Below are 26,683 nucleotides of genomic sequence, written 5' to 3'. Positions count from 1 at the left end.
GGTTTATCTGTATGAAGTAGATATAGGATCTAACGTAATGCATGGAGAACGTAAAGATAGTTTATAAATGAGATTGATACAGAAAGAGACTACCGAATACAATACAGGTTTACACATAGATGTATGAAGAAAAAACAAGCCATGAAAATATTATCTGAAATAAAGGTCTTAGAGGTTGTTTGTTTACCTCTTAATGGTTCCATTAAGAGGCAACATTTAAATCGTTAAGAGATGAATCTTGTTTGCCAAAAAAAGTCTGTTTTAATGGTTCTAAAACCCTGAATGATTTTGTTCCTGGGAATCCCTTAACCATTCAGCGCTCTAACTTCATTCTAAATAGTTACCAAACAATTATAATTCATTTTGCAATATATCATGAGAGCATCTTAATCATTCTGACCACTTAATTATTCTGCATCAAACCATTTAGCAACTGTCAAACAACCCCTTATAATTAAAAAATGTGATAACTTATTATATTTTTGATAAAAATTGAGACATAAATGATGCACATGAACTAAAATTCAATAAGACACAGATGTGACTATCACACATGCAAGTTTGTATGTATTTTTGTTGTACGTTTGAATTCATAAATCATGAAAGTATTTGTGTGGGTATTTAATATAATTTTAATATTGATTATTGGTTTTTAGGTACATCTATGTTAGAAAAATGAAATAAATAGCAACAGATAAATAAACGTATGATTATTTACAAACTCAATAACTGATACAAACTTGCAAATCAGTTTTCACGTGTTGATTCACATATGAAATAACACGTGTAAAATGCAATGTTTGTACAATATTGTTTCATATGTGAAACGTTTAAGACTATTATGTGTGTAAAAGAAAACAATCATGAACATCTCAAATATAAAACAACACTGCATTTACACACATGTTGTTCCATATATAAACAACAACAGATATACCACATTTGTAAAACTTACATAAGTAGTCGAGTTTATCAAAAAAACGAAACTCTAAACAAATAGTTGAAATTTCATTTTTTTTTATTAACCTGGATATCTAACCCGCTATGCAAACCGACTAATCCCAGGACCACCACCCATTTCTCAGATATTATTTGGTTAAATTCGAATCTATAAAAATAAAACAAAATTAAAAACAAAAGGTTGAGATAAGAGTGGTCCAAGTTGAGTGGTGTGTGTGTATGGAAGTTAGGGGAGGGGGCATGTGAGCCCAAAGAGGTGCGTCTTGTCGGCCTATTGGTTTTCCACTCACCCATGCTCTTCTAACCATACCCACCCAACTTTCATCAAACCTGCCCCCCATCCCACCCCACCCCCCACAAACTGTATCTTTCTGATTGCCCCCTTCTACCTTGGATATATGTTTTTGTTTCCATCATCGTCGAATCCCATTTCAAAAAAGGCCAACTAAGATTAGAAGGTCCGTCTGCTGCAGTCTAATCAAACACTGTTTGAACCCTAAATAATGGCTCGGGTCTAAAAATGTGAGGTTTTTTTGCTTACAACAAAACCCGTTCAACGCAAACAAGATATTGCAGAATCAAAAGTGGCTCTAGTTTACAGTCACTGGGATTTGTGATTGTATTATGAGTTGTAGATATGAGATGTTGAAATCAAAGAATGAATGTGGTCCATATAGAGAGCGTGTTTTAACATGATTTGGAAAAATATGATATGTAGCTCAAATTTCCAAGAATGTGATGTATATACACGGATATGCACGAAAGTTCTTTTTTATTTATGTTTTGATTATTATTTCAGAATTGACGTTTTATATAAGTTGAGTTATGTATATAATATTCATTTGTTATGTGTATGTTTTGCTATTATCTTTAAAAACCTGTAAAAGCAACCACAAGAATGGTGCCTGATTGGTTTGAGGTTGGGTTCTAAAGGTTAAAAGTGTCTTGAGGTCTCATGTTCAAATCCAAAGAGGAATAGAAAACCCTTGTGGCTATTGGAGGTTCATATGCAGTTACTCCGAGCTAACCGCAAAACAGGTGGTTGTCCTGGGATTAGTCAGCTTGCATAACGGATTGGATATCCAGGTTAATAAAAAAAACCTGTAAAAACGAAAATAGATCGTAATAAAGAAAGAAAAAGGTCATCGAGATGACATTCAATTTGGTAAATTTGAATTTATGTTAAATAAAAGGGAGATGTGTAAACTGTTCACATGATAATACGATTTTCTTCCCCATGATTTATGGATTAAGGCATTAGAAAACAACACGACAACATTGAGAATGTTAAAATTGTTTATGCTGACAATCGGAGTTCGAGATCGGGAAATGAAGTAAATAATCAAAGCGAGTGTCTTGTTAATTATGAACACAAATTGACATATATGACACAAATTGACATGTATACACCCATATGAACACAAATTGACATATATGAACACTTGTGACAAAATTATGAACACAAATTGAACATATATGTGAACAGTTGTGACAATTATGAACACAAATTGAACATATATGTGAAGACTTGTGGCAATTATGAACACAAACTGAACATATATGAACACTTGTGGCAATTACGAACACAATTGAACATATGCAATTTATATTGCTTGTAACCGATGATATTGATTGCACCTCCTCTTTTACATAAATACCCTTGAGTTATTATGTTCACATATGTTTGTGAGATTACAAGGGTAATAAATTAAATTTATAATATGATTAATCTTAACCCTATATTTTAAAAATCAATGGTCATGATTAGTTAATAAAGTTAACACAATAATTTGGGTTAACAAATGAATCTGCCCACCCACACACACACACACACACACAGACATGAGTAATATTTTGCAAACCAAACTATTTGTACTGACCGTGAAAACCATCGATTTCATTGTTTATTTTAGTGAAAATTTTTCATGAAATTTTTTAGTAAAATAAACAATGAAATCAACGGTCTCATGAAAAAATTTCACTAGCAATTTCATGAAAAAAATTCACTAAAATAAATAATGAAATCGACGGTCTCCACGGTTTGTACAGATAGCTTGGTTTGCATTTTATCCCTCCACTATATAACATATACACATACACATACACATACACACACACACACATATATATATATATATATATATATATATACACACACATATATAGGGTTGGGTTCACGTGAGACCAGCCTGTTTTCGTGAGACCCGTGAGACCACATTTTTACACGTAACCTTCACAGNTGTTTTCGTGAGACCCGTGAGACCACATTTTTACACGTAACCTTCACAGCAAAAACACTGTGAAGGTTTTAAAAAGTCACCTTCACAGCATTTTGCTGTGAAGTTTCAAGTGTAAAATGTTGGTCTCACGGGTCTCACGAAAACAGGCTGATCTCACATAATCCCAAGTCCATATATATATATATATATATATACATATATATATATATACATATATATATATACATATATATATATACATATGTCAATGTGCACTTAAATACAAGGCATAAAATAAATCATACAAATATATATATATATATATATATATATATACATATATATATATACTATATATAATTTACATATGTCAATGTGCACTTAAATACAAGGCATAAAATAAATCATACAATTTTAATTGAGTATGAATGTCTTAAAACTAAATTTTACTTGCTGTAAGTACGATTGAGTAAATTACAGATAACTCGACTATCATTTGATTGCGATTTAGGGGACAATGGACATTGTAAAGTAGGGCATTATCTTTTCTCTTTTTCCCGAATCTTTATAGAAACAAATACTTAAAACAAATACAATAAACATATTAGAATCTTCCTTTGTCGATTATGAGTTTTTGATCATCATTTCCAACGGTAGTTAATGCTTGTGACATAAATTGGAACTTGGATTGTCTCGTTTTCTTATGGATCCTTATCAACGTCTTTTGGTAGTTGTCGCTTCTATTTGTTTTTATTTTATTTTTACGACCTTTACATTATGAGCACTTTATATTTTTATGTCTGTATAATTTTGCAGAATTTACTAATGCTCGCCTTTCAAGCAATCTCAAATATATATGAAAATATGTTCCTTTTCCTGATATACGATGGTTTATGAGCCATTATGCAATGGTACGTTGAATATCATTAGACAGGCTTCGACGTGGGCTAGGGCAAGGGCTTTTTGGGTATCAAAAAATGCTTTTGGCTCACATTCTTCTTGTTGAAGCTCAAGATATACCTCTACTTGTAATAAAGTAGAATATTGGTTCATATGGTTATATATGAAATGATAGTAAACGGTCGTTAAGAAATTACGACTAAAAGTTTCTAACATACCAAAGGCCTATAAACCAAAAGAATATACATAACAGGGCTCGCATACACTTGATTGCCTTGGTCATTTAGGCTCACGTAGTTGCTTAATTAGGATTGTATAGTCTAGAGCTTGGTCGAACAGTAAAAGGGTAGCTCGGTTTTTGTTCGCCTCATCAAAGGTTTCACGTCACCAAATTTCTTGACAAATCAACTCACTAGCTCATAGCATCTACACCGACAACATCATTTGTTACTTTTTTTTTAGATCCAGTTAGGATTTGTTGGATTAAGATATTAAAGAAAAATAATTTGTGGACCCTAAGTACAATTATTGAAAGATCAACATATTAAAGTTACTCTCAGCCATAAATAGCTGTCACTTGCGGAAGAAGACGCTGGTAGAGGCAGGGGCAGATCTAGGAATTTAAGATAGAGGGGGCTAAAAATTTAACTAGGAACAACTCTGTATATTCATCATAAAAACACTCAGATTACAAGAATATTTTTATTTATTAAGTTAATATTATCCAAGTTTAATATTTGTCTGCTTAATTTCATGGAACTGGTTAATTAGTTAGATAGCTTAGGATTGAAGCTCGTGCACTTAGCTTAGGCCACGAATCAAAAGATTTACGTTGACCTCCAAAAAATTTGACGCATCAATCTTTTCTTGTTTCAACCCTAACATTTCCATTTAACATGAACAACGTCTTCCACATAATTATCATTGTTGAGATATCGTTAAGAGTAATTAACAGTATCTTCTTTTCGATTGAAAAACAATCAACGGATTATCAAATATTAGAGCGGGTTGGGCACGGGCCAGTCCCCCTACTCCCTCCGCCTCTGGGTGGAAATTGACAAGTGCGAAGGAAGACGGTGGAGGTGTCCAACATATGAGCATCGGCAGCGAAAACGACAAATATAAGATATTAACGCTAATTAATCTTGCTAAAAGGCATCATCAAAAATGACATGTCGGTTCTCTCTAATAATTTTATTAAAAGATAAGTTCAAATTTATTACTTGATAACGCTAATTAGAAATCTTTATAGAAGTGGTACGAATGTATTTATATTTTACTGTCATTTCTAATGGATAAATTGGTAATTTCAAATCAAATTTGATGTGGAAAAAAACTACTTTCATTTCGACATTCTAAAAGTAAAATCAATGGATTGTTGGTTTAGATTGAATCAAGATAAAATTTCCTTCTCTTAGTTTAGCCAAGATGTACTGACATGATCTTTTTTTTTCACTGATTATGAATTGTGATTAACAGTTAAGCCAAAAATAAACCGAGGAATTTTCAAAAGTGATTATAAATTCTAGTCTAGAGGAAAGGGATGAAATTTTTGTAATTAAGATTTTTATGCTAATTTTATTTTAAATTACGAAAAAAAAAAGGGTGACTTCACGATATAGCTCCTTACAGCATCTTCAACAGTTAATGTTATATTTTCTTTTTTTATAGAATATAGTATTAAAAGGCAAAATCTGTAAAAAAAAAAAAAAAAACATATCCAACTCCAACGGCTATTATATTTTAGTAATTATATTATTAAAATATCTAATATATTTAATAAATTATTATTCTCTCTCCTAAACATTTATTCTCAATATCTCTTATTAGTGAATAAAAATTAAAATATCTCTCTCCTATATACATTTATAAGTTTTTAAATTTTCATATTATCTTTCTTCTTCTTTTTTTCTATTTTTTTTATTAACCTGGATATCCAACCCGTTATGCGAGTCAACTAATCCCAGGGCGACCACCTGATTTGCAGATAGCCCGAAGTCACCGCATTTGAACCTTCATGGCTACAAGGGGATTTTTTATTTCTTCTTGGATTTGAACCTAGGACCTCCTGGTACTTTTGACCTTTAGAGCGAAGCTCAAACCAATTAGGTATCACTCTTGTGGTTTTTTTTTTTCTATTTTATCATACAATATAACATGGTTGTTGGAGTATAAAACTCACACAAGTCACCAAAAGTTTTGTTATAATATAACTATTGGAGCAAACTTTTTCTAAATTTATAATTTAAAAAAAAAAGACATATTCGTATTGTGATTTTTGTAAATCTATTTTTTATTTTATTGGTTATTAACATTATACACGTGTGGGCTTAATAGTGGGCTTAATATGTGGCCCATAGTGATGACTGTCTTAAGCATAATGGGCCTTGTGTCAAATCAACCAATTATGATCATGGTCTTCATGGATCACGATCACGACCATTTGATTTGCAATCCAACCCGAATGATATGGGCCCAACAACATTCGGGTTGAAGCAACTTGCAAGGTGAAATTAAGGTCACGAACTCGAACTTAATTTGGGTGAAGACTTGATATGATAGATGACAAAAAAACCGAAGAAAAAAGAATTTGTAGAGAGAATTCTAAAAATAACCACCGAATGTTGGGAATTGTAGAGCATTGGAGTTCATTTAGGGTCAAATTTGTTAAATATTTATAAAAAAATAAATTATTTTATCAAGAATAAAATAAGATATGAATCTAAATGTAGTATCATTTCGTTGTCTGATTGAGAACGTACTAGGTGGTTGCTAGTAGGTTGTCAAGAGTTGAATTTAAGGGGACATAACTAGCTTGGATGATGGGAAGGGCTCGCAACCACGGGTGAGAACATGGTTGACGAGCCCACTCTTGTGGTCGTTAACTCCTCCAGCTCCTTGTGTAACTTCTTGTTTTGTTCGGCAAGTGATTCAAAACATCTCTTCAAATACTCGTATTTGATCTCTGTTTGCTTGAGCTTGTTCCTGTATTTATTTATTCTCGTGTTAGACATGTGTGTGTATAGGGTTGGATTCATGTAAGACCAGCTTGTTTTTGTAAGACCTGTGAGACCATATTTTTATATTTGAAACTTTACAGCAAACACTGTGAAGGTACAACAATCTGAACCTTCATAGAGAAACTATTATGATGGTTACTTTCACAATGTTTTGCTGTGAAGTTTTAAGTGTAAAAAATGGTCTCACGGGTCTCAAAAAAATAGTATTGTCTCACATGATCCTAAATCTCTCTCTCTCTCTCTCTCTCTATATATATATATATATATATACATACATACATACATACATACACACATATAGAGAGGGGGGGACATTTCAAATGCAACATATCTCATTTGTACAACCAATGCAACCCAATCAATTATGATCATTTATTATGATTTGGATATTTATGAAAGATGATTATAGTTCATTGATAAATGTTTTATATTAAAAAACAATGAATATATTTATGTAACCACATATTCACTTGATTAAATGGACAGTTGGGATTGGGTTGAATGGTTGTACAAATAGGATATGTTGTATGATAAACAACCTATATAATACATAAATTATTTTCACAAGTGGTCTACTTTTATCATCACTCTCATTAGTGTACCTAGCTCGTCGATTTTGAAACCAAACCTCTACTTGTCGGGGTTTTAGCATCAACTTTCCGGCCAATTCCTGTTTCATTTTCTGCATAAAAGACCATCAGTTACAAAGATGAATTGATAGTAAAGTACAAAAGGGGATGCAATGAAACTTTTTTGAAATTACAGGGTTCAATCTGTAATTTTGTTGGAAGCTTTCTTCAAGCAAACGGGACTGGTCTACACTGAGTCGGATTTTCTTCATTGGAGGCCCACCACCTCCTCCATTAGTTGCCTTGCTAATTCCGATAGTGGTGGCGCTCTCTTCTTCATTTCCGCCAATGGTGGTGGTGATCCATTGTTCCTCTGATGGAACCTTATTAATGTCAAATTTTCTCCTTACAACATTACTCTCATTTCCCTTCTCTCTTTTATCGTCACCTTTATTGTCAAAATTATTATCAAATAAATAAATTAAGAAGAATTTTAGTCACAAAAATAAATATTAACATTTACCAAATAATCCAAAAACAAGTACCTACCACTACAAAGAAACAAAGTCCATGCAATATATATTTTTGAAGTTCATAAAACAATTCAAGTTGAAATTACATAATTTTCAATAAATATTATAAATAATCAGATATTATCTGTTTGTATTTGTTGATAAAACATAGATTTCAGCTGTAGTTACATACTTCTACTTGAACTATATGACATACCAGCACATTATCCTTTTAAAGAAAAGTTCATGGTGCATACTGTAGACCTAAACGACCTCAGTTTGGTAAGACAATTATCATGCACCGAACAAACCCAAAACACAAAGAAAGATAGTTGTTATGAAAAAAACCATATATATCAGTAAAATCGTATGTTTTACCTGAAGCAGAAGCGAAGCCAAAGACTGAAATGCTCAAGTCTAAAGATGTTGGGCTTTTATGTAAATTCTCCATATATAGTTAACTTGCTTCTTAAACACTGATCTCGAAAACTTTCACAGATTCATCAGAAAAGAATACATACATATATATATATATATATATATAGAGAGAGAGAGAGAGAGAGAGAAAATTATAGAGTGTTTTAGAGAGGAAATTTAAAGGAGAAATTGGTAAAAGCGAGTAAATATAAGTCAAAGCAATTAATTAATATTTATACTTTTGAGAGTATAAAATTTAATTAAAATAAAAGGTTTTTATTGAATTTTATGTTTGTTGACTTTGACTATATAAAGTCAAAACTTTGACCTTCCCTTCCCATACGTCAAGATATTATTAAAAAAGGTTTGAATTTGGATATAACAATCAATTTCATTGAACCATGCATCGAATCAGGTGGGATACATTTAATTTTCAATTTTAGATACAATAAAATAAATATGGTTAAAAACTAATTCTTATATGATATATTGGTAAATTGTCTGAAAAAGAAACGTATTTCCATTTGATTCATATTTTTAGTGATGTATTTTTAAAATTTTCATTTTGGTACTTGTGATGTAAAGTTTTAAACATTTTAAGTACTCGGGTAACCGATTGAAGCATTAACCGGTTATCATGTTGATGTGACGAGTGATGTGGTATCTAACTCCGTATTATTTGCTGACGTGGTTAGTGACATGGATTTTTTTAATCTACAATTAGTCTTTTTTTTAATCTAAAATTAATCTTGAACCAGTTATGCAAATATTTAAATGTTTAAAATTTTATATATTATGTACCAAAATGAAAGTTTTAAAAGTATGTTACCCAAAATAAAAATAAAGTTAAATTACGTTATTTTTTCATGCAATTTACCCATAATATATATACCAAAGTGTAAAAGATATTTTTTTTTACCAATTAATCTGCTTATCTTAAGGAACATTTCCTGCATCATAATTCATAAAGACGTTGGTGATATAGTAATTGTTTTGATTGAAATATATGTATGTATATATAAATAAATAAATTTGTAGAAGAACATAAATAGATTATATTAAGTCTAGGGTATATACGTATTAAGTATAAACAACAAACAATCGATAGAAATCAGTCACAAATTCTTAAGGGCCGTTTACCAAACACTTATTCGGTAAGTGCTTATCGGTAAAATTTAACACTATTTTTTACTTACCATATTCATCCGATGAGATAACATGACTTAGTAAGCGATTACTCGGGTAAAGGTTTGGTAAACAACCCCTTACTTGATTGAGTAGATTCATGCAATAATCTAGAAGATGATTGAGGCATGTGCTTTGCAGTAGTGATGGTCAAAAATCGGTCACGGGCTTGATCATGCCCAAGATTTCTCATAACTGGCTATAACCGATCCCGGTCGAATAGATGAAGAACGGTCAGGCTAGTTTATAACCGGTTATCGGCCGCCGGTCCCACCCTTAAATAAATATTTTTTAAATTTTTTAATAAAATATATTTTTAATACATTATTAAATTTGTCGTACGGGTCACTCAAAAATACACTTTAAAATACGTTTTATTACGAGAATTGTGAACATTTTTTTGCGAATTGAGAACTTGGTATGTAAATCACTCAATCTTGTTACATATTTATAGTGTTTAGAGACCAAAAAATACAAAAAAAAAAAGGTCAAAAACGGCTAGATTTAAAAAAAAAAAAAAAAAAACCATTTTTTTTAATATTTCGGTCCGGGCTGGTCCATAACCGGTCCCGGTCCCACAAATCCGACAAAAACCATAAGCAGATGTAACCGACGGTCCCATAACCTGTCCTCACCAGTTCCAGACCCGAAAGTCCGAGTGTCCTTAGACCTAGCTTTGAGACCTCAAAAGCCCGGAAGTCCCAAGGCCCTATGATTGATATTTAATATGTAATATGATTGGCAAAGCACAATCATAACTATGTAACTCATCACTCATTTTAATATAAAGTCCGATTTTAGTCCTTGAGGTCTAGTGAAAAGTTTGAAAATGGGATCAATACTTTGATAAATCTAAAAATCATCCTTGTAGTTTTCATTTTACTTTGAAAGTGGTCACCAGTCACCAACTCCATTAAACAACATCCATTAAGTAAAGGGTATTTTTGTCTTTTTACCCTCGTTACCAATTTTCTTTTTTAAAAACATTAAATAAACAAATACCCTCTATACCCTCACCCCAACCTTTTGTTTTTGTTTTTGTTGATCCTGGCCTCCAACAAATAACCACCACCGATCTTTCTTCTCCATCACCCCTGTCGCCTATCCCAACTTGACTTGATCGATCTTCTCGTTCAACACAACCACCATCATCGATTTTCTTCTCCATCGCAACATCTACAACTTGTCTGATTCATCAATATTAATAACTGCATCTGCAACTCGTCTGATTCAGAGGGGCCAAAGCATTGGACACCGCCGACCAAACCCCTCATCACCAACAAGCATTTCGAGCTCCTCCACACATAAAACTACAGGGACGCAGGCCCGGCCCTGGGCACGTGCAGCCCATGCGACTGCATAGTTCATCAAAGCCTAAAGGGGCATCACATTTTTTATATAATATTAGTTTTGAGTTTTGGGGTTTAATAATTTGAGACTTGGGCTTTAGTTATAAATAGAGGGCCAACTGTTTTAACTTGTTAATAACAAACCCAGTAACTCGAATCAGTGACGATGGGATAGACGGATCACAGTTCAAAAGATGATTGGCTTTGACGATTTGAAATTGACGGTTTCTATTGTTCTTTAAGTGTTCGAGTTTTTCGATTTTTGATTTTCGACGATGACGTTCCAGTTCCAGAGGAAGACGATTAATGGAGATAAATCGGGTTAAAAGCATATTTGGTATTATGAAAATAGAGATATCTATTACATCAAAATATCATGTAGTTGTCAAGGAATGTTAAATTCTTTTATTCATGAAATTTGTATGATTTTGAAGATTTCTTTCGTAAAAAAATAAAAAAAAAACCAAACTAGAGAATAAAATTTGATCAATGAAATTCAACATTTTTCCATCAAAATTCTTCAGAATCTATGAACCAAATGCTTCCTAAGAACATTTCCAACAGTTTCTCTAAAACAGGAAAAAAAGAAGAGGTTTTGTTCTCTGAAATGCTCCAATGGCTTTTTTTTCTTGTTCCCTAAAATAGAAAATTATAAAGAAATCTCTAAATACAAGAATTCTCTAAAACTTGATGTTAGGAGAGAACAATGATTATTTTTTTCGATTTCCACCAATGAGATTGAGTTGTTATTTTCTTTATAAAATGTTTTTTTAAAATGTAAATTCGATGCTAATTTAGAGATTATTACAGTAATATAATCTATATTAAAATCTTTAAAATAAAGAATATGTTGAAATTGAATGTAATTATTTTTAAAAATTCTATCCTTTTGCTCTCTATTTAAAAAAATTATAAAAAACATATCGGAGATTTTTAAAAATATATTTAAAATAAAAAAATAATATTTTAATTAATATTGTATTATTAAAATGAAGAATTTGTTGAATATAAATATAATTTATTTAATTTAGGGATTTCAATTTTTATTTATCTATTTCCAATAAATTTTGAAGAATTTGTGAATGAATCGACTCATCACCCGAGTGTCCAATTCCGTCTTTTTATGTAACGCCACGCCGTCCCTTTGTTCTTCTCATCAGCAGACATGGAGTCGGTCGTATTAACCCTCTTCAAGTTCATCCTCTTCTTCTCCGCCCTCCACCACCACCTTCCACCGCAATCAACCGCCATTTCTTCCAGAACCATCACCTTCCCTAAAGAAGCTCTGCCTACAAAATCCGGCTATCTTCCCATCAACTCCACCACCGGCTCCGCCATTTTCTACGTCTTTTATGAAGCCAAGAACCCCAAGAACGCCTCTCTTTCAAAAACCCCACTTCTCATTTGGCTCCAAGGTGGTCCTGGTTGCTCCTCCATGACCGGAAACTTCTACGAACTTGGCCCATGGCTTGTCACATCTTCTACTTCTCAGCGGCAAAAGGTCGAACACCTCACGCTCGAACCGAATCCAGGTTCTTGGAACCGAATGTTCGGTCTTCTTTTTCTTGATAATCCAATCGGGACCGGTTTTAGTATCGCTTCGACACCGGAAGAAATACCAAGAGACCAAAACGCCGTTGCCAAACACCTATCAATTGCCATCAAGAAGTTTATCGCTTCAGACTCAGCGTTCGAATCACGTCCAATCTACATTACAGGGGAGAGTTACGCTGGAAAATATGTGCCATCAATTGGGTATTACATCATCAAAAGAAACGCCAATTTATCCGTTTCAAAACGGATGAATCTGCTCGGATTAGCCATCGGAAATGGGTTGACTGACCCAGTAACCCAAGTGACAACCCATGCTCAAACTGCTTACTTTCTTGGATTGATCAACCAGAAACAAAAAACCCAACTGGAAAAACTTCAACTTGAAGCTGTTCAATTAACCAAAGAACACCAATGGAATCGGGCAACAAAGACACGAAGCAAGCTCTTAAACTTGTTGCAAAACATGACTGGAATGGCGACATTGTACGATTTCAGGAGGCTGACACCTTATCAAACCAACATAGTCACAGCATTCTTATCAGATACAGAAATCAAGAAAATCTTGGGAGCAAACGAATCAATAGTTTATCAAGAATGCAGTGGAGTGGTGGGATCAGCATTACATCATGATTTGATGAAAAGTGTGAGATACATGATGGAGTATTTGATGGAGAAAAGCAATGTAAAGGTTCTGTTATATTCTGGGCAGTGTGATTTGAGAGTTGGGGTTGTGGGAACTGAATCTTGGGTGAAGAAGATGAAGTGGGCAGGGATGAAACAGTATCTAGAGTCAAAGAGAGAGATATGGGTAGTCAATGGTCAAATTGCAGGATATGTTCAAAAATGGAGGAATTTGAGCACTGTGGTAGTTTTGGGAGCTGGACATCTCGTGCCAGCAGATCAATCAGTGAATTCTCAGGCAATGATTGAAGATTGGATTCTTGAAAAAGGTTTGTTTGTTAATAAAAAGATCATTGAGACTTATTGGACCAACAATTCTTTGGTAAGTCAACTCTAGTTAAAGTGTATGATGAGTAGAATAATGTTGTACATAAAACCCTTCAAGTAGATTGCCATATGATATACCATCAATGAGTGAGATCTGAATTGTGTCAAGATTTGGGAGATTGGTGCTTAATTTGATCAAGAAAAGGTAAAGAACTACGTCGCAACTCCCCTAACCTTGATATACAGAAAGTGGGTTAGGCATGTAAAAGAATTTTGGAAGGTTTTAGTGATTTACATGACTTTTGTTTGATAAGTTGGCGAGACTATTAAAAAATGCAATTATATGCCACTTGGGTACTGTGATATCACAATCTAATGTAGTTTCAAACGTGGGACAACATGTAGTTGTACTGTTTTGTCTTGAATTTTGCTATGCACGTAAAGACTTGTCAGACATGAATAAGTAAATTGCGTACGAATAAAGATGCTTCCAAGTGATTGGAATACAAATTTTTTGTTAGTAAATCTACTATGGAATGTGTCTTAATTTCATTAGAGGGACGGAATTAAGACGTATTATTTTGAGACGGATGAATTTTACTCAAGATTCAATGATAGATAATCGATAGAAAATTGACGAAATTAAATCGAAATCCATAGGGTTTTGTCGGGTCGGACTCCGGAGCGGGTTCATTTGGGAACAAACATGTTTTTGAATCTAGTAGGCAATGGGCTTGGAATAATCACGTCGGGCTGAATTTGATTCGGTAAGAGCATCTCCAACAACTTCTCTAAAATAGAAAAATCAATTTTTTATTCTCTATTTCTTCTTCTCTAAAAGTTACACTTTGAGAAAACTAATATATTTTAGTCCAAACTAATTTCAAGAAGGTACCATTTAGACAACATCTTCAAATGGTGTTACATTTAGGTACAATGGACATAACGAGCTTTCATAAATGACGAGAATAAGTAATCCCTGCCATAGTGTTTTTGTTTCAATAGTAAACGTAACGAATTATCTAATTCAAGTGGAATTCGACTAATCAACTGAGAACATATAATGACATAGTTAGCATCACTGGGGTTAAATAACCTTAGCCGGATAACAATGAGCTTGTAGGAGGTTTGCTTAGCAAGACAAGGAACTGTGTAGGATCAGCACTATCAAGTGAGTTTCTTATTTTGCAAATAGCATTTACCGTTGTTGATGGTACGGTTAAAACGATGCCATGATAATCGATGCAAAAGAAAGCAAAAACATGAGGTTTTATTTGCATAATATAGAATTGTTGTTTGTCGTTGCCTCGTACAGTTAATAGATGTAGGTGTGTGACGGTATGATGAGAGTCTCATGGTAAAGTTTGGCAAAAAAAAAGGGTATGCTCACTGGGTTATCATAAGTTCATAACCACTAGTTAGTAGACGTTTTTTTTAATTAACCTGGATATCCAATCCGCTATGCGAGCCGACTAATCCCAGGACGACCACCTGCTTTGTAGATAGCCCGGAGTCACCGCATTTGAACCTTCGTGGCCACAAGGGGATTTTTATTCCTCTTTGGATTTGAACCTGTGATCTCTTGATACTTTTGAGCTTTGGAGCTAAGCTCAAACCAATCAGGTAGTACCCTTATGGTTTAGTAGACGTTTTTTGTTATTTAAACTAATGACAAAATGAAACCAATTAACCAAACAATGTGGTTTCAAAATCCATATTTTGATAAGCCAACTTTCCCAAACTCTCATTTTGTGAAACCCAAATGAAATCAACATTTTATTCTTGTTCTTGTTCATGTTTTAGGCGGTGTTCGATAAAACATGCCATGACGTGAGCCTCATGCACCATTTACACGCATGTTGATTGTTATTAACTACAGTCGGCCTCTAGGGTTGTATCCGATTGGTTTGGGTTTTGGCTCGAAAGGTCAAAAGTGGATGGAGATCTCAAGTTCGAATCCAAGGAGAAATAAAAATTCTGTTGTGGCCATAGAGGTTTAAATGTCGTGACTCCAAGCTACTTGTGAAGCAGGTGGTCATTGTGTGATTAGTTGGCTCGCATAGCAGGTTGGATATCCAGGTTAATAGGAAAAAAAAAAGAACACATTAACTATAGTCGAGTTATTTATTATGATCAGGTTATTTATGAAAGATGATCATGTTTATTAATTATGATCACCACTTTAAATTATAAAAAAATCGAGATATTTATTAAATCATATATTCATTAGCCTAATTGGATTGATTTGTAACAATTAGAGGGTTTGCAAAAGAAAGGGTATTTACGTTCTTATTATAAGCTTTAGATATCAATATATTATTTTTCTTCTTTTCATATAAATTTAAACAAATTGTTAAATATCATTAACACAGTAATAGAAAAAATACATGAATGCATATACATTATACATATACAATTGTCATCTTAAGCCAACATCATAGTTGGCATAAGAAAAAACCTTGATTTTATTAGAAAACATGGAAATGGTCATTGGGTTTCTTTAATGAGAAAATAAGGATGGAAGCAATTGTTGTTGCGAACAGAATCATATATGGAGGTTTTCAGTGGGTGAGGATGGCTCACAAACAGAAGCATATTTGGTTTGGGTTTTCCCTTCTTCAAGATCCTAAGAAATCGGTTAGGAAGGAAGTTCTCTTACGGCGATATTGATTAGGGGTTTGGATTTGGTTTAAATTTAGTTTCTTCTCTATTAGAGTTCATAAATTGTTGGTTTAGTTAGAGTATGGTTGCTTATGAGTTTGGAATTTATTTGTATATGTATGTGAAGGATATATATATACAAACTTTCAATTTAATTTTGTTTTGTATTTGAGATTTAGTTTTAGATTTTGAAATTTTTGTGTATGGAGACTATAACCGGAAGTTTGGCCAAAGATGATGACCGGAGCTTCACGTTCGATGGGGAAGGTTTCACGGGGAGGTGAAGATAGTAGGTAGTTAATGATTAGAACATGTTGCACCATGTAGAAAAAGATTTTTGATATTTTATAAAAAACGAGATAAAAATCTAAAAAACCAAGATACCCTTCATTTAACCTGACTTAACAGAAAAAGTTAACAACCGTTAAAAAGAGGGACACAAATCGTTGTAAGGTGTCAAACATGAGGAACAAATCTATTAAAAATAAAGTTAAGATATAAAAACCATTAAAACTGACTTACGTTAAGGACCAAAAATAAACTTTACTGTATTAAATTAAAATGAAATTAGAGTAAATTATGATTTTTCCTGGGTTTATTAATAATTTCAATTTTCGTCCTTACAATTTAGAATTTACGATTTTAGTCCTTATAGTTTGCAAGTTATTGTTATTTTTGTCCCTCAACTAATTCATATCTTTAATTACAAAGGATGAAAACAGTAAAAAAAATATTGTAAACCACAAGGACCAAAATAGCAATAAGTTATAAATTATAAGAACGAAAATAATAATGAATTACTAACCATAAAGACGAAAATCAAATCTTATAAACCACAAGATTTTTTTTATTAACTTGGATACCTAATCCTGCTTTGCAGATAGCCCAAAGTTATCGTATTTAAACCTTGGCAGTCAATAAGGGGATTTTTTAAAGTGCAGATGAAGGAAAAACAAGGAATATTAAAAAATGTTTGACCTCACCAACCTATTTTGAAGTTTAAGAGGCTATCGAAAGCAAGGGACCCATTTGTTTTGACTTTTAGCGGAGACAGCAATATGCAGGTAGCATTGAAGAATAGTTTAATAGGCTGATGATTCTGTTTGTATAAAAGTTAATTTGGTAACCTTCCGATTTCGATTTCAATTTCAATTCCAATTCCATGGATTCATTATTTAATTTGGTGAATTATATTCAGCTGCCAAAGCCTTGCGTCACATTTTCAAAATTTGGCACCAAACACTATGGTTACAAAGAATGGAATGGCTACAAAAATTAACTCACCAAAGAATAGAATGTGTAGGTAATTTAGGCAACATTTTATTAGGAAGGAATAAATGGACACCTATCTGAGAAGGTTTTAATCGTTACATTCATGTACAAGGCGCAACCTAATAATAATAACGATAATAGTTCGGGATTCCAAAGCTTACTTGACAGACATGCTCTTCATGCATCACCATTTGGTCGACCTGCATTTCGCTGCTGCTTTTCCACCGTCGTTCAACTGAGGCATGAACGTTCTTATAACCTCCTCGTATGTCGGCCTTTTGTAGTCCACCGCCTATTACATACACACACATATATATTTTATATGAACATGAACTTGCAGAAAACAAACAGATGCTATCAATTAAGGAAACCTGTTCGACGACTTCTTCAGGGCTTGCCCATTTCCACTCTGAAAATTCTGGATCAACTTCACCACTCGCCAAATTGATTTCGCTTTCATCTTTTGTTAGTCTCATCAGGAACCTAGTAATTGTCAATACAGATACTTAGGGTCATATCTCCCAAAAGCAATCCATTACGGTGAGTTAAAAAGAAAGAAATAAAGAATGCAGAAAAACAAGAGACGCTTGTATTATATTATTTACCATTTTTGTGCTTGTCCATGCCATTCACCTCCTCCCCACAAACGATTCACTTTAGCTTTAACAGCAGGTGGGAAGTCGTAAGTCAGCCATTTGGGAACCTATGTATACAAAACCACATTTGCTATTATTTAAAGAACACCCTGTGATACACTTGATGTATGAATAAGCTGAATAAGCAATCAGTTTGAGCAACAGGTTTCATCTCCCTCGTTAGTTCCCCTTTCAACTTCAAAATTTCTTGCATAATTCTATGTATTTTTTCAAAATTACAGATGTCACTAGATGAAACTTTTTGCAGATTACTGCAAATTGTAAAATATTGCTGATAGATTAGTAAAAATCCAAATCTATTATGCATTTGATGAATACTGGGTTTGAGATCAAAATAAGTGAAACTAACCTCTGCAATTATTTCAGCAGAAACAACTCCCGTTTCTTCTCGAAGTTCCCTAACTGCGGCGGAAGTCGGCTCTTCTCCCTCTTCAATTCCACCCTAATTAACAACGTTTTGAAACAAGCATATAAATTTTATTGGAAGATGGAATTTTGAAGCAAAATGAAGGAAAGACCAACAAGTAAAAGGCTGTTGAGAGGATTTGATGAAGAGACGGTAAGCCAGATGGTTTTGAATTTAGAAATAAAAGGATACCATTTACATAAAAGACATCCAGAGCAACTTCCAACTCAACATTAATGTTGATACAAGCCTCATAAGTTGGATCTCAGACTAAAATGCTCACATATATTTTCACAAGTCTGTGTCTAATGTAATATGAAAATCAAAATGGTCACAAACATTATTCCAGCCTACTAGTCATCTTTTACTCCACTGGTATCTAACCGAGTTTCTACACCTAATGGTTAAAGGTTCAAATGCTATATTGGCCGTGTGTATTTTCTTTAATGTAACCTCACCTGAGGCATTTGCCATGCTCCTGGTACATTTAACCTGGAAGCCACGAACACCTGCAGGTAATAAAAGGCAGTCATAAGGTGAGATTATGTTTGCCAAAGTCATCACAGACACCCATCTATCTCCAAATGTGAAAAGAAATTTCCCACAAAATCTCATATCACTTGATAACCAAATCAATTTAATTTCGTGAGAAACGAGCAGGTTTGACTGGCTTAGAGGTGATCAATAACAACTCGGAGCAAATTAAATATTCAATCCATCGAAGCAGACCGAATTTCCATTAAAATATCAGCAACAGATCCAATACAAAGCCACAAGGCCGTCACATGCACACGACTAGAAAATTATAAAGAAGTTGAATAAATAAATCAATAGATTAATAATAAGACTAGTTTAAATGTAACTTCAATGAGAAGACTCATCATCATACCCCTTTTTTTTATTAATAAACATTGTTTAAATAGAATTATCAACGCATCATACACCTAATAAACCTATTAAACTATTTCCTCTTCATTTCCATGGATGAAATGCTACAAGTTTCTCCTAGCTAGAAGTTAGACCATGAATTCGAAAGAAATATCAAATCATATCGGTTAATTTCTGTTTCCAAAATTAATCCGAATCAGAAACATATCTCTGCTTCGAAATTAAGGCGATGCCAATTTTGCTTCAGTTATACAAACAGACCACAGTAACAATAGATCGTTATCTTAAATATAACTATATAACATCCATAGAATCCAAAAAGAAGTGAAACAAAATCATTGATCTCGTATCCCAGTCCAGCATCTACAACACAAAAATCAACCACAGTGCAGTAGTGCACAGTATGAACATCTACGAACAAAATCTAGAGTCTAGCCTCTGGAGCTGGAATCGTATAATCAGCAAATGAAAAAATTACAGAAAACGAAATTAAATCACCAGATTATCGGAATTGATGAGACAAACGCCGACGTTCGGCCGGTAACCGGACGGCAGATCGTCCATGGAGCAGAGGAAATGGTTTTAGAGAGAGAAAGTAGGTTTTAGAGAGAGAGATGGTGAAGAAAGTCAATGTAATGTCAGTATAAGAGCGTGTGGGTGTGTATATATACTCCCCAAGAAGAATATGATGGATGATGCGAATGCTTATTGTGCGCACCCTTTGAACTACATTTGATAAAGACAGGCTCCAATGTTTGCTGCCCCACTTACCTTATCATGAACCCTCGTCTAGCCGTTTGAAAAAATAGTCAAAAAGGATTTGAAAAAATATCCTTTATCAAACAAATATTCACAAACTAACCATATTCGAAGATAAAATAAAAACTTTTTATAAATTATTATAAAATACCTAATGGTTTTGTCAAAAAATTCCGTCACATTCTTTTCCGTTACCTTTTTTACGATTTATAGGTCTACATATCATGCCATAAAACCCTTTCGTAAAATCATATGATAGACTTGCAAAACGTAAATATATTAATAAAATAAGATTTTGCAGGGAAACTTTTTGTAGAATCCGAGGCTATTTTCAAGAGTAGGCCTAGGTGTAGGAAGAGTATGACATGGTCCACCGTTTTATGATTCTGTCATAATGAGAAAGAGTATGTTTCGAAGGGTCTCAATATATTGTTTCATTGGATTCCGTTATATTTTTTGGAATTAAATTATTTAACGTCTTAATTTTATTCTAAACAATTACTAAATAATTATATTTCATAATATACGATATCATTAAAATCTCTTAATTATTCTGATCATTTAATTATTCTATACTAAATCATTCAGTAACGATCAACCATCCTTCCACCAATGCACCACAAATTAGATAAAACGAGGGGTGGGGATGATAATGGTGGCGTACGATAGTAGAATGCATGACGCATGATGAGGTCATATCGTTTGGTTAAAATGGGCAGAAGACAAAAGACAAAAGACAAACAAAAGGTAGTGGGGTTAAGAAATAGCGTTGACTTTCAGTCATTCAGTGGAAGCACCTGTTTTTTTTTTCTTTTTTCTTTTTTCTTTTATGATTTTAATAGTAGTATACTTGTGGATGCAATTGTGCTCTCTTCACCATCATCCATTTAAAAGCTATATTATTCTAGTATTTATATTATTTTTCTTTTTACATTTTATTTATTTTTATTCAAATCATAATATTTATATAACTTTATTATTATTTTACATAGAAATGACATAAAAATGTAAAAAAATAAAAGTTATTGATTTAGCGAAGTTATCGTTAGTAAAGTTATAATAAAAGAAACCAATAATTCCTATATAAACAGATGAATGAATTTATAATTTAAATTAATAGTAATTAGAAGGATTATCATTTTTTTCATTGTTTATTAACTGATTTGAGTAAATAGAATGGAAATAAATATCCTGTTATGGTTATAATAATATAAATATGTGATTAATAATTTATTTTGATCAAATATATAATTACAACAATTATATAAAATTGATTTTTTCCATTATATTTTTATAATATAACAGTATAATTTTAAATTAAATTGTATTTGCAATGAAGAAAGTATGATGACGAGTGTATGAGGATTTAACATGGAAATTACTACGTTATTGTAATGATAATTTTATAGAATTTATACTATATTATAAAGTATTTGACAAAAAAATTTAAAAACCATTTTTATGCATATTGCTTAAAATTTAAGATTACAAGTAAATTATGCTTAAGTATAACTTATTAAAGCTTTATTTTTGAATTTGTATAACTAACTACAAATAAATATAATCAAATACATGATAAATATTTTATTTTAAATAAATAAATCTAAAATATAATTAAAATATTCATTGAGTTCTAACAGAATCATTATCTTTATAAAAGTTATATTGTTAAGCCAAAAATAAATTACTTCGTTATTAGACCCAATTTAAATTATAATAAAATTTTGAATTAAAGAAATTGTACAAAAAAACGAAAACTTTTAAATAATTAATTTGATATTAATATTGGTATATTTTTTTCAAAATTTTATGATATCTTCAAATATATTTTTATTCAAAAGTAAAAACATTATCTTTCTCAAAACCAAATAAATCTTGTTATATCAACAAAGACAAAAAATAAAACGAAACATTAAAATGAATATGTATTTTACTGCATTGTATGAGTACTCTTCTAGTATTTTAATAATATAAGTTGTATTGAAACCTTAAAAGAGTCTATAGGAGTTAAATGTACATGTTTTTTAGACATTTTAACTTTTCATTCTCTGTTTAGAAAAATTATAGACATTATGTTAGAGATGCTCTTATAAACTTAATTCATTTAGGGGTTGTTTACCAAAGACTTACCCGGGTAAGTGCTTACCAAATTATGTTACCTCACCGGATGAATATGGTAAGGACTAAAAATCTTACCCAGTAAGAGCGAAACAAGAACCATCAATCTTACCCGGTAAGAGCGAAACAAGGACCATCAATCTTACCCGGTAAGTGAGGGCGACAACTCTTACCATGATAAGCGCTTACCGGTTAAATTGTTGCATACGATGTTTTGGTGGACTAAAATCTTACCCGGTACGTAAATAATAGTGTTAAATTTTACCGGTAAGCACTTATCGGGTAAGTGTTTGGTAAACGGCCCCTTAATATACGTTAGTGAGTTGTTTGATTACAAATTTTATAGATTATTATTAAAGCAAAGCTTATGGTTTAATTTAATCAGCCAACTTATGGTGTCTTTACCCATTAAGCCAACTTTTAGAAGAAAACAAATACTCTCTTTCTACACCTTCTTGTTCTTGTATTATGCAATTTATATTCCTTGTAGATAAAAGCCATAAACTAATGCTTGATTTTGTTTGTATGTTTCAAATATTATTTTTTTAATACTTAATTCAAATTTCTTTTATATGTTTAAAATTTAATAATGTGTTGTTAAGGATTAAATTCATAATTTATGTCATTTAAATTGTTTATTTGTGATAGAAAAACAAGTAACAATTTATCTTAGTTTATACAGACAACTTAATAATCAATACAGTTGGCTTAATGGAGGAAAAAAAATCAAACAATCGTCAAGTCGTTTGTATGAATTAAGTTATTGTCTTTGCTTCTTTTTGCACACAAGACAAAAGAATTGATTTGATCGAATAAAGAGTTGGCAAAGACAACCTACTCCATGTTAACGAATTATCCTAGGTTGACTGTCTCAGCCATGAAAATTGTTGACACGTCACGAGCTTCCATGTGAGTAGAAAGCTACAACACTCAATCTAGTTTGAGAAATAGCAAGATTGACTTAGTTTGTTTGCATAGATTGAATACTATTTGTTTATGATTGTTGCTAGTTCAATGCGGACATGCGAAAGAAATTAGGGTTTCAAATGGTGTTGGATTAGCTACGAGCATTATTGCCAGTTTGATGAATCTTCAGTGCCATTGTCGCAGATGGAATCATCGGTGGTAATTTGTGGTGGAGGCAATCAAGGTTGACTTTTTGTAAATATGATTTTTGTATTAAAAATACATAGAAAATTTGTTGGTTTGAAAATGTGTTCTAGAAAGCAAAATGGGTTTGGAGCCAGGTGAAGAAGACGTTGCTTCATGGCCAAGTTTTGATTATTGACAGTTTAGTCCTTCATTTTTAGATATGTTTTATTTTTTTCCCTGCAGTAAAAGAATGTTACTTGAACAGCTTTAACCCCTAAGGTTTCATTAACTGCAGTCCAGCCTCTGGTACTGAAATTGTTTTTCAGATTCATATGTCTAAAATAGGGATTCTGTTTTGACAGTTTTAGTCCCTGTTTCGGAAAATATTTTACAAAAGGTCCATAACAATTATATTTTGAAGATTTAGGTGTCGTTTACCAAACGCTTACCTAGGTAAGCACTTACCAAGTCAATTTACTTTACCGGATGAATACGGTAAAGACTAAGAATCTTACCTGGTAAGAGCAAAAGCAATAATCGAGAGTCTTACCCGGTAAGTGAGGACAAGGACTCTTACCATGGTTAGCGCTTACCGGGATAAATTGTTTCATACGATGCGTTTTAGTGATAAAATCTTGCCTGGTAAGTAAGCAATAGTGTTGAATTTTACCGGTAAGTGTTTACCGGGTAAGTGATTAGATAAACGACCCCTTAGTAGTTGCTATCCCGATTAAAGAATTATAATATGTGTTTATTTAATTCATTTTTAAGAATAATATTTAAGTTTAGCTTTTGAGGATCTTCATATTTTTTATTTTGTTTTTTTAAAATGTTTCAGAAAATTAGTATTTTTGGGTTTGACCAATAATTAGGTTTTACTTTGTAGCATTAAGGAATTTGTACCGGTGTAATGCTAATCAATAAAGTTGTGTATCTTGGGGTATTACGCGTAGCTGCATAGGTAAAGGCTTTTAGTAGTTTTCGAGTATTTTAGCGGCTTTTAACACTGTCGGATATCGTGCCAGCCTGCCAGGTACGGATATCCGTACTTCTTTCAGCGACACTCTACTCGTTTATATATGTTATATTATGACATTTCTTGTGAATCATTTGTCTCAATTTCTTTGTTGGTTGATATATGAAATTTCAATCCTCAAATTATTCTCGTGTCATATTCGTTATTGTTCAAAACCTTGATATTTGATATCTTTATTTTGATTTGCGTGGTTAGTTTATTTATGTGGCGTATTACGTTTTTGATATTTCGATTTAATAAGATCTTGATGCATGATGAATACACTTGGAGTTGAGGTTGGTTTATATTCATCCATGTACACATAGAACCCTTTGTTAGATAGTTTGGGGAGTAGGAATACCGAGTTAACCACCTGTATGGGTACTACATACATGTAATTATGGCGTCAGTGGCGTGACACTGTTCGCGGTGGTGTGATTAGTCCACACTCCACAGTGTCTCTTTTCGATTTTATTATGTAATCTGATGAGAGATGACCATGGTATGATGGGTGATTTTATTCAGAAGGCGTTTGTGTCAACCCTAGGATTTTGGAGCATTGTTATCGGTGTGCAATGTAGTGTCATACATGCCACTGATTTCATATACACGTGGAGTCATGAATCCAATGTATTATGATTTCTTTGGATATCATATGTTATGCTTTTGCTCCGTGTAGGAAACTCGGTATGTGCAACCCAATCCCTCGTTGTTTCAGCCTGGAATTCTTGATTACTCAAGAGTTCGGTGGTGATTTTGGAGAAACATTGAAACTTTATTTTCCACCTCATTTGGATTTGATCTTTTAAGTATGTTATGATTTACTTAATTTGTATTCATAATCTGTACTGGACTTTTCAGCTCACGCTGTGTTTTTCTTACGGCAATATATTTAGCTAGGGGGAAATCAGGGGTTTTCGTGAAGAGAGAATCATTTGGAAGTTGTTGATTTAAAAGTTCAATTTCCAATCCAAATTACAATAATCATGTGGATTTGAAGGGGGTGTTTGGTATTGCTTATAAAAACAACTTATTGACTTATTTCGGTATAGCATCGACAATAAACACTTTTGAGTGTTTGGATAAACAACTTATACCGGTGCCAAACAGGGTAACAAGAAGTTTTTGAAGAAGTTAAACCCCTCTGACTTATAATAAGTTGATAAGTGCTTTTATAGAAAAATATAAGTTGTTTCATATAAGCAATCCCCAACACCCCCGAAGTTCTGTCAAAGTTTTGCTTTTATCTTTTGAGGCATTTTTTTTTGGAACTAAGTCATTTTTGGATTTAATGAAAGATTTATTAGAGTTATATTGTTGTGGTTGGAGATCTCGTTTCCGCTGCTAAATTGGGGTTTTACACTAGCGGTCATTGCAAAAGTGTCCGAGCGACGTGGTGACCTCATGTCGCAGACAAAATCTCTTAAATCACATATGTTTCGACCGTTTTCTTGTTCTATTATTTGGTTTATGTTCTTGTATTAATCTGACTCTATATAAATGAACATATATATATCGTGGTCATTTTGATTTAAGTTTTTTAATAAATAGGATTTAATCTTAATCCATTTAGTCAAATTCCGGTATATTGTAAGGAATACAAAAAATTTATACCATTATGCATAAATATTGACATACCTATATTATGTATATGTAGAAAGTGTTTAAAAACCTGAATATCCGATATGTTCGTAATCTTTGATCTTCATTGCAAGGTGTAAGTTATTATATGCCACGACACACATCACATAGGGATACCGCTAAGGAGCATGTAAACCTATAAGGTTGCACATAAAGAATACGTTTGCTTCCATTTGAATTTTGAATTCATTAAACTCGGAATTTCTCTTATAATAAAATGTAAGACATAATCTTTATTTTATCTATTTTAAAAAATATATTAAAAATATTCTTATTTAATTTAATTTAATAAAAGTATACGATGTAGTTAAATGTAGCGATGCTCATAACGGAATTTGGAAGGGATATGCCCCCGTTTAACCGGAGAAGGAAACGGTTGTGTTCACAGGGCATGACAAGTGGGGGAAGTCACGAACTCAGGTGGGGTTGTCGGAGATTGAACGAATTGGCCGGAAGAGATGATGGAAGATAGTGGCCGGAAGCTTTGAAACCGTTAGGTTTATTTGAGGGTAAAAAAGTAATTTTGTATTTTGTCCCATGTT

At 32.6% G+C, this 26,683-nt stretch overlaps 3 protein-coding genes across 3 annotated transcripts; 1 reads left to right on the top strand and 2 right to left on the bottom strand.

The window, feature by feature from the left end:
- Nucleotides 1-6,889: 6,889 nt before the first annotated feature.
- Nucleotides 6,890-10,950, bottom strand: LOC112522748 (homeobox-leucine zipper protein HOX3). The gene is made up of 5 exons (XM_025132048.1): nt 10,785-10,950; nt 10,408-10,491; nt 7,863-8,116; nt 7,702-7,781; nt 6,890-7,064 (listed from the first exon to the last, which is right to left on the bottom strand). The coding sequence occupies exons 1-5, from the start codon at nt 10,948-10,950 to the stop codon at nt 6,890-6,892; spliced, it is 759 nt and encodes a 252-aa protein (XP_024987816.1).
- Nucleotides 10,951-12,296: 1,346 nt separating this feature from the next.
- LOC112523470 (serine carboxypeptidase-like 50) lies at nt 12,297-13,946 on the top strand. Its single transcript, XM_025133088.1, has one exon. It carries the CDS (start codon nt 12,297-12,299, stop codon nt 13,701-13,703), a length of 1,407 nt encoding a protein of 468 aa, XP_024988856.1. The 3' UTR covers nt 13,704-13,946.
- A 3,641-nt stretch (nt 13,947-17,587) lies between these two features.
- On the bottom strand, nt 17,588-20,192 carry LOC112522692 (nudix hydrolase 25). The gene is made up of 6 exons (XM_025131980.1): nt 20,015-20,192; nt 19,087-19,137; nt 18,572-18,664; nt 18,172-18,269; nt 17,938-18,049; nt 17,588-17,858 (listed from the first exon to the last, which is right to left on the bottom strand). The coding sequence occupies exons 1-6, from the start codon at nt 20,078-20,080 to the stop codon at nt 17,751-17,753; spliced, it is 528 nt and encodes a 175-aa protein (XP_024987748.1). The 5' UTR covers nt 20,081-20,192; the 3' UTR covers nt 17,588-17,750.
- Between the last annotated feature and the right edge of the window lie 6,491 nt (nt 20,193-26,683).

This window comes from Cynara cardunculus (genome assembly GCF_001531365.2).
Source record: "Cynara cardunculus var. scolymus isolate 2C chromosome LG 12, CcrdV1, whole genome shotgun sequence".
In the NCBI taxonomy this organism is placed as follows: Eukaryota; Viridiplantae; Streptophyta; class Magnoliopsida; order Asterales; family Asteraceae; genus Cynara; species Cynara cardunculus.
The sequence above is the reverse complement of the archived record's forward strand: the minus strand, read 5'-3'. Positions and strand labels throughout refer to the sequence as shown.